General features: G+C 37.2%; 2 protein-coding genes across 5 annotated transcripts in view; one reads left to right on the top strand and one right to left on the bottom strand.

The window, feature by feature from the left end:
• SPATA9 (spermatogenesis associated 9) overlaps positions 1 to 4,312 on the top strand; it is a 48,168-nt gene extending 43,856 nt beyond the window's left edge. For both annotated transcript variants that reach the window (XR_001363155.1, XR_001363156.1), the window contains 2 exons: positions 3,582 to 3,672; positions 4,276 to 4,312. The gene's annotated coding sequence lies outside the window, so the exon portion shown is untranslated. The remainder of the gene's footprint in view (positions 1 to 3,581; positions 3,673 to 4,275) is intronic.
• RFESD (Rieske (Fe-S) domain containing) lies at positions 1,090 to 8,639 on the bottom strand. Of its 3 annotated transcripts, none has more exons than XM_014543992.1 (4): positions 7,578 to 8,639; positions 3,460 to 3,642; positions 3,309 to 3,343; positions 1,090 to 1,709 (listed from the first exon to the last, which is right to left on the bottom strand). In XM_014543992.1, the coding sequence occupies exons 2-4, from the start codon at positions 3,635 to 3,637 to the stop codon at positions 1,446 to 1,448; spliced, it is 477 nt and encodes a 158-aa protein (XP_014399478.1). In that variant the 5' UTR covers positions 3,638 to 3,642; positions 7,578 to 8,639; the 3' UTR covers positions 1,090 to 1,445. The 3 variants fall into 3 exon arrangements, with proteins under 3 accessions (XP_014399478.1, XP_014399477.1, XP_005871581.2); XM_014543991.1 differs by lacking the exon at positions 7,578 to 8,639 and adding an exon at positions 7,491 to 7,562; XM_005871519.2 differs by lacking the exon at positions 7,578 to 8,639 and adding an exon at positions 4,346 to 4,360.
• Positions 8,640 to 8,683: the final 44 nt, after the last annotated feature.

The following is an 8,683-nucleotide window of genomic DNA, read 5'->3' as shown; positions in this document are numbered from 1 at the left end:
GGAGGAGCTCTGCTCAGCCACAAGCCAGGCTGATGGCTGCCAGTACAGCGGTGGTGGTGGGAGCCTCTCCTGCCTCCTCAGCAGCGCTAAGGATGTCCGACTGCAGCTTAGGCCTGCTCCCCGCTGGCAAATGGACATCCCCCGAGGGTTGCTGGGCTGCCAGAGGGATGTCTGATTGCCATCTTAGGCCCAATCCCCCAGGGAGCGGGCCTAAGCCAGCAGGTGGCCATCCCCTGAGGGGTCTCAGACTGCAAGAGGGCACAGGCCGGGCTAAGGGGCCCCCCTTCCCCCGAGTGCACAAATTTTTGTGCACAGGGCCTCTAGTTTTTACAATAACAAAGGGACAGAGTCCAGGTGAATCCCTTAGAATGCTAAGTATTAGGTTTGGAGATATAATATGATCCTATGCCACTAAGAAAACTGCTGTGCTTTGAGACTAGGTTTGTTTTTCTTCAAATTCATATTCTCCTATGAATAGCTAGGTCTTTCTGTTTTTACTTGTTCTTATATCCTATGTGCTGCCAAGTTTTAGATGACCAGCACCCCGGGAATTACTAGTATAGTACAGGCGCCAGGCAACCAGAACAGCATTGGCCAAAAATAATTGGCAGGATAAACCATTTCACAGCAACTCAGCAGAAAGGATTCTGAGGAACAACACCCTACATCTCTTCCCTCTATATAACATTTACATGAAATGCTTAGTTGTACATACATGCACAAAGTTTTCTAAAAATACAAACATGATTATTTGAAAATTTCATATAGGCATTCAAAGTACTTTAGCAGCAGCTGTGAGTGTCTTCCTATGTTGAGACTATGTGTCTTGACCAGAGAGAAACTGAACCAAGATTTACGTGGCTTTGATGTTTAGCACATTGATAAGCTTCATATTTTTAAATTCAGCATTTCTGGAGGCAATTTTTAAGTGTAAAAAGTCTGCTGTATACATATTTGAAAAGACAGAAGATTTAAGCATTTCAGTGTATTTACATTTTACCTTAAAAAATAGTAACAACAATCAAATGGGAGAGATGGGGAATATCTGTAGGTATCAATGAAACAAGAATGGAAGCCTGCTAAAATTGCTGAAGTTGGGTGATGTGAGTTTATTATATAATTCTGTTTACTTTGCATATAAACTTTTCCATGATAAATAAAACCTGCTACATCAAATAAGGACCCCTCCCCCCCAATTTTTCTTAATCTTATTTTATACCTTTTCTTCATTTTAGTTCAAATTACTTTCATCCTTCTTTAAGTGCACATACCAGGCCTATGCATTTTATAGATTTCATACTCAGTACTTATGCTTTTGAACCTTTCAGAACTGTATGATTTTTAAAGATAAGTAATGTGCCTATGTTGGAAAAAAGTAATCATCTTTGGTATTGAAGCAAGGTTATTTTTAAAACATATACACTTTTCATTGCCATATAATTTTATCAGGAAGGACTCTTAATTACTTTGAAGTTTCCAGTGGCATAAAAATCTGAGTCATACTTAACAGGTTCATTAGAAAGAGTCACATAAATATTCCCATTGTCCACTGTCACTGTATGAATCCTTTGCTTTATTCCTTTGGAACACCACTTGGGTTTTGCTGATGGGTCTTTAGGGTTTATAGACTGATATAGTCCTTCTCCTGTTGCCAAAGTAATTTTGAATTTATGCCAGGGGCAAACTATACACGGTCGTCCATCAAAATCCTAGGGAAGGAAATAATTGATTTAATAGTCTGATATTTCCAATGTTCACAATAAACCTCAGACTCAGCACGGAATCTATTGCAGAAGAACCAGGTTAAAGAGCAAGACAGCTTTTCTTTTCCCTCCCATTTAGAAATTATTCAGCATAAGGCAGGATCTAATCTTAGTAGTTATCACATCCGTTTTGCTATTGATGAGAAGATAGAGCTCTGCCAGATGATTACTAGCTCAGCAACTATACCTATTGCTGCAGCTGTGCTGTTACCTATTAGATGTCAATGTTACTTCCTTGACAGAAATGAGGCAATGGCTTCAGATGCTTCTTAAGGAATTTTCACTAACTGCTGGAAGAATGGTAAGCTTCAGGTATAATTCAAGAGAGGTTACTAAAAGCATGAGTGCATATATTAATTGAAGAGCAATTTACAATCCAAAGTAGTCAATTCTCAACTTCTTAATTGTATTAAAACGGTGCTTCTCAAATTTAAAAGAGCACAGGAGTCACCAACATTCTGTTTAAATTCAGTAGGCCTAGGGTGGGCGCAAGATGCTGCATTTCCAAGAAGCTTCCAAGTGACACCAATATTTCTGGTCTATGGAACATACTTTGAGTAGCAAGGTCTTAACAGCTCTCATGGTCTGTCATGGTCTGAAATTGGGAGAAATTCTTCTACATTTATCAGCACCAGGTGCTTACATTTTTTAAACACCAGAAGTGCTGGAATACTGACATTATATCCCCAGAAAACTGTTGGCAAAGATTCATATTTTCATAAATTATGAATTAATATTTTCATAAATTATTAATTATAAATTAACATTCATAATTTAAATACACATCCTTTTACATGAGGACATGAGGGCAGGTGGGGAACTAGGTAGATATGAAGTGTAGAGAGAGTAGCACACTAAGTTTAAGATTGTACTTTGTACCCGTCAGAGAAAGAGAGAGAGAGAGAGAGGGGGGGGGGGCTATCAGTTTCATGAAATAGAAAAACAGTATTCCATAGCATGGCTATTTATAACTTATTTAAACTGCTTCCTATTGTTAAAACATTTAGGTTGCTGTCATTTTTAAAAAATATATATTTTTATTGATTTCAGAGAGGAAGGGAGAGGGAGAGAGAGAGATAGAAACATCAATGATGAGAGAGAATCATTGATTGGCTGCCTCCTGCAAGCCCCCTACTGGGGATCGAGCCCGCAACCCGGGCATGTGCCCTTGGCTGGAATCGAACCTGGAACCCTTCAGTCCGCAGGCCAACGCTCTATCCACTGAGCCAAACCGGCTAGGGCTGTCATTTTTTATTACAATAAATAATGCTACAATAACCATCTCCTATATACATTTAAACATTTGTGCAATTATATCTCAGAGTGTAATCGCTAGGTCAGAAGACATACATAGTTCTCACACTTATCTGTGAAATGGTTTTCTTTACATTGTCGGGCTGAAAATTCCTAAAATATTAGCAATTATACTAGAAGCATTAAAGGATAGTGCAAAGACAAATGTCAATTATTTTTGACTACAGAATAAAATAAGAATATAAATAGAAAACATTTGAGTTTTTTGAGAATAGATTTAATCTTACATACCTCTATTTCTCCCAAATGTAAAGGTCCTCCTGAGTCTGAAAAGAAATTGAGTATTAAATCTAGTCACTAAAAAAAAAACCCTGAAATTTTGATAGTTTTGTGGTTAGCAAACAAGTACAAGATTTACAAATAAAAAAAAATAAAATCTTACGGTAACAGCGAATATCCATAGCATGATATTCTCCTTTGTGGTAGAAAATGACCACTTCTCTATCATGGACAACAGCTGTCATCCTTTCAGATTTCTTAATGTCATCTTCTCTGCCAACATAGACAGAAGAATATCCCTCCTTCATTTCAGGATCTTGTTCAGGGCTACCAAGATCCATGCTAGCTGAACCAACAAGAAAAAGAAAAAAAAAATGTAAGTGGCCTTCACTAGTCAGACTATAACTTAACTCACAGATAATCATATTGTAAGAGAAGTCTGATTTCTCTGAGACTGATAGGAGCATTTTTTTGTAGCTATATAATACATTTTAAAATACTGAATTATAGTCATGATTTTGAGTTACAGACTTTTAAAGCTTGCCAAAATTAGGGAGGACTCCTCACTTTAAAGCTGGACTTATATTAGATTCATTTCAGTGTGTAAGGTGGATATTTCAGAACTCTTAAAACACAAGACTAAAGTTTCACTATCCTTTTATTCCCGATCGAACTCAATGCTAAACAACATTTGGTTGTTATCCTGTTGAATTTAGGACTCCACGATAGTCTGGATAGTCTTGGACCTCTAGGCTGAGGTGTATCACTTTTCCCCCCTTCTTTATGTATTGGTTTTGGGTGTATAGCTCAGTGGTGAGACAATCATAATATACATAGCGTTTCCCTTAATATTTCCAGTACCTCAACTGGAACCATACATAGTTACACAATATTATTGACTATATTTCCAAACACCAATTCTCTCTTTGGGTCTATGAGTCTGTTTCAAGTTTGTTTGTTCATTTATTTTGTTCTTTAGATTTCACACATAAGTGAAATCATATGGTATTTGTCTTTCTCTGATGGACTTATTTCACTAAGCATCATACCATCTAGATCCATCCATGCTGTCTCAAATGGTAAGATTTCCTTTTTTTCCATGGCTGAATAATATTCCATTGTAGATAGGAACCACAGCTTTTTTTATCCACTGGCCTATTGATGGGCACTTGGGATGCTTTCATAGGGTTGGCTATTATAAATATCTTTGTAATGCTTTAAGCAATAAAAAAATAAAATAAAAAAAAATAAAAAATTTGTGTTTTGGGTTTCTTTGGATAAATCCCAGAAGTGAAATTGCTGGGTCGGCTCACTTGGTTTTGCCTAGCATGGACAGCCAGCTCTTACAGATCAACCAGACGACTATTCTAGCAGAAGGGGATGGGTATGAATGAACACTTCTTTCTTAAATCAGAAATTGTCATTACTTTCTTCTGCCTCATTTGGGCATTCAAAGAGATGACTTCTCTTCAGTTAATTTACAGCAGTATGTAAACTCATATTGCCAAAGATTTAGTAGAGAATTTGCAGGTATTATAAATATATTTCTTCCCATCCCAGATATTTAGCCTATTTCTTTGAAAGCAACCCTTTCAAGGACACCCTCTGTATATTTTAAGAACATAGTCTTCAGGCCTTCTAGTGGTTTCTCTAAATACTTATTTAATCCTGTATGACTGACTAGAAGTTTGAAAATGTTAGTAGGAACAGAGCATTGGCTCATTTAGTTATTGAAAAAATTTGAGGTATAACTGACATACACAACATGTTAGTTTTGGGTGTACAACATAATGATTTGATATTTGTATATATTGTGACATGATCGCTGCAATAAGTCTAGTTAATACCAGCAGTATACATAATTATGGAATTTTTTCTCTTATAATGACAACTTTTAAGATTTACTCTCTCAGCAACTTTCAAATGAGAGGATAGCTCATTTAAAAAATAAATTCAGTCCTGGCTGGGTGGCTCAGTTGGTTTAAGTGTCATCCCATATACCAAAATGTTTGCTTCCCCGTGAGGACACATACTTAGGTTTCAGATTTGATACCTGCTTGGGGAGTATATGAGAGGCAAGTGAGCCATGTTTCTCTCTCACATTGATGTTTCTCTCTCACATCGATGTCTCTCCCTCTCTAAAAAAAAAAAAAAATCAATAAAAACATATCCTCTGGGGAGGATCAAAAATTAAAAAAAAAAAACAAGTTCATAAAACAAATGATTAAGAAGTAAAACCTCTATGTGAATGTGTAGAAATGAGCTTTAGATAGAACCTGAGCTCCAAAATTGAAGTATAGGATGAGCACTGTCCCTCCCCCCAACCTCTCCCTCTCTCTCTCTCTCTCTCTCCCTCTGTAATTTGTGCATTATTACACAAATCAAGTTTAGGGAATTACAGACATGTCAAATTTGTGCTCTGACGTTAGCATTGTTAAACTTTGCTCTAACTAACCTAGTTACTTTTTTAAAGAATGGGAAAAGCACATAAGCTATTTTTGAAAAATTATTTCATCATAATAAAAGCAAAAAATATAGTGTTTTTTTTAAAGACCATGATTTTCTGAATACTACATCTCTAAACAGTTTGGAAGCTACCCGAAGTACACAAATTGCTCATGTGGTAGTAATTACCTCCACAGTGTTGGACGGACGTGCAGCCCTTTATCACATTTTGTGACAGAACAGACAGAAGGGCAATAATGATAAGAAAAATGGGAACAGAAAGATGAACTGAAAGGGGGGGAAACAGGCTGAAGAAAAAGAAAGAAATATGGGATTTGCAACACATTTAACCAACAAAGGATTAAGATTCAGAATATATGAACTATAAACCAGAAAGAAAATACCAAATAATCATAGAAAAATGGGCAAAATACAGAACAAACATTTCACAGATGAGGAAATCTGAATGGCCACTAATCACAAAGATGCTTCACTTTATTAGTAGGAAAATGTAAACGAAATGAAAAGCAAAGTAACACATGGGATACTATTTTCTACCCAACAGACTGGCAAAAAATTATACCAAGTATTGGCAAGGATACGGAGCAACTGATAGTGATGACATCAATTAGTGCTCCCCACAGCTTGGCATTACCTAGTAAAGTTGAACATATTCATGGCCCAATAACCCCACTTTCCGTGTATTTATAGAGAAACATTAACAGGTACACCAGGGGACATGCACAAGAAAGGTTACAATAGCAAAACTGGGCAGGAAACAACTCAAAATCAATCAACAGTGAAATGGATGATTTTTTTGTATTCAGTCAATGCAATGTAGCAGTAGTATGGCTATATCAGTTTGGATTTTAAAAATATAACTTTAAATGAAAAAAATTTTAAAATATTTTAGAGTATGCTTTCATTTTTATCAAATGCAAAAACAGGCAAAGCCAAAAATATTATTCATGGATACTGTATAAAGTGTAAATATATAAAGAAAAGCAAGGGGATGATAAATACAAATTTTCTTAAACATCTCAAAGTATTACATTTGGTCTTATATTTAAAATTATTCTTTTTCAAAATTTACGTTGTATCCTACTAATTATGAGCCAAATAACCCAAAAATCCAAGAAAAATGGGATAAAATGGCACTTTCTATCCATAGTGGATGTGCCTGTGCATAGAACATTAATGAACTATTTGAGAATTTCGTACAGCTGATTTCAAAACTGGGCATTAGATGAGGAAATAAATGAATAGTTCTCTTTCTTTTTCCAGGCAAAAGCTAGAAAAGAAATACTAGTATCAAGCAAGTAACAAAATACATGAGATGTGGAGTAGCATCAAAAGTTAAATAAGTTCTCTCCCACTCCCAAATAAATGAGAACCAAATACAATCCTCCCTCAAGTTTCAGTCTCTTAGAACATGCAGTCTTTGCAGGATTTTGCCCTCAATTAAAAAAGAATAAAATAACTGGAGTGAGCTTTGCAGGGGCTGATAAGAAATGAACAGAGAAAGCTGGGGCTGATGATAAAGGTTTCAGAGAACTATGATTATAGTCTTCCTTTTTGCTTAGGACACTATTACCTCGTCCTTCAAACAATTCTTCCCTCTGTGCATCATAAATGGTTCTATTTACTTATGATATCTGGTGACTAGACTTAACACCATATTATTCTTAACCATATTGTGGGTATCATGGTTAGTCCCTTCAGAGGACAATTAAGAGTCAATGTATTCACCTTAACTACTGTTACTGTGATGCACTATTCAGATGCTCCCACACATTTCCTCTATTTTGAATCAACCTTAAGATAGTAGAATCTTACCTGAATAAAAAGAAAATGAAAAATTAACCAGGTTACCCAGTTGGCGGGATAGATGAAGAAGACGTCCTTCTGAAAAAATTTAGCCATTTTGTTCCACGGTTTACTCTGAGAAATATTTTTTTTTGACTTGTGCCTAAAATTGGGTTTCTAAAGGTGTTGACACCACATAAAATCCCAAATTAGTTAAATGGATCCCAGTCTCTATTAGCTACCTTTCCAGCATAAGGAATTCATTCAGGTTAAATTAAAAATAGACATTAACTCAGTTTCCATGGCACTGGAGACAAAAAGAGAGATGAGATTAAAGGAGCTTGTTCTTCCTCTTGAGCACTGACCACGGTGCTTTTTTTAAGTCTGGAGACTTGACCTACATATTGTCAGAACATATAGGTCCAGGGCGTCCCCTTGCTTTTAGGGCCGGAGAAGAGAAATGCCTTTGCAGTAAGTAGTTTTGTGCCATCTCTTTGGGTGGCAGATAACAGAGGGAACTAGCGCTCTTTCAATGAGGCCAATGGCTGGGCTCTGTGCGTATAGAAACTCGTTCATCTTCACAAACCCCCGGCGGTACTGTATGTTCCAGACGAGGGAACTAAGGGTAAAGGGCTCTTTTTTAACAAAAGCTTCCTCAAACTCACAAAGTAGCAGTCAACATTCAAACCCAGATCCGATTAGTCTAAACTTGTGAACATGGAAATATGAACCTTAACCTTTCATCGAAGGAGTCTCCATGGACTTAAAAAAAGACGCGGCCTGCAAGTGAACTCTGAGAGGTACCACACCGTTTAGCAAAGTAAAAATCTCTCTCTCTCTCTCTCTCTCACCATATATATCACCAAAGATGGTGGTCCTCCGTTTTATAATTTAGGAACGCTAATGTGTTAAGAGTTGTGCCAACAAATGTTTAAAAAGGAACATTTCCCCCAATGATTTAATAAAGTCGCACTGCGTCATGGAACCGGCTACCAAGCCTGGGACGTTAGGGATGAGACCTCCAGGGAGCTCCCTGCGGGTGAACCCCGCCTCTGCCGGACAGGTGTCTCCGGCCCGGCGCTGCAGGAAGGGGCTCCACGCTGGAAAGGGGCTCCGCGCTGGAAGGGGGCTGCGCG

Source organism: Myotis brandtii, unplaced genomic scaffold, assembly GCF_000412655.1.
Source record: "Myotis brandtii unplaced genomic scaffold, ASM41265v1 scaffold344, whole genome shotgun sequence".
Classification (NCBI taxonomy): domain Eukaryota; kingdom Metazoa; phylum Chordata; class Mammalia; order Chiroptera; family Vespertilionidae; genus Myotis; species Myotis brandtii.
The sequence above is the reverse complement of the archived record's forward strand: the minus strand, read 5'-3'. Positions and strand labels throughout refer to the sequence as shown.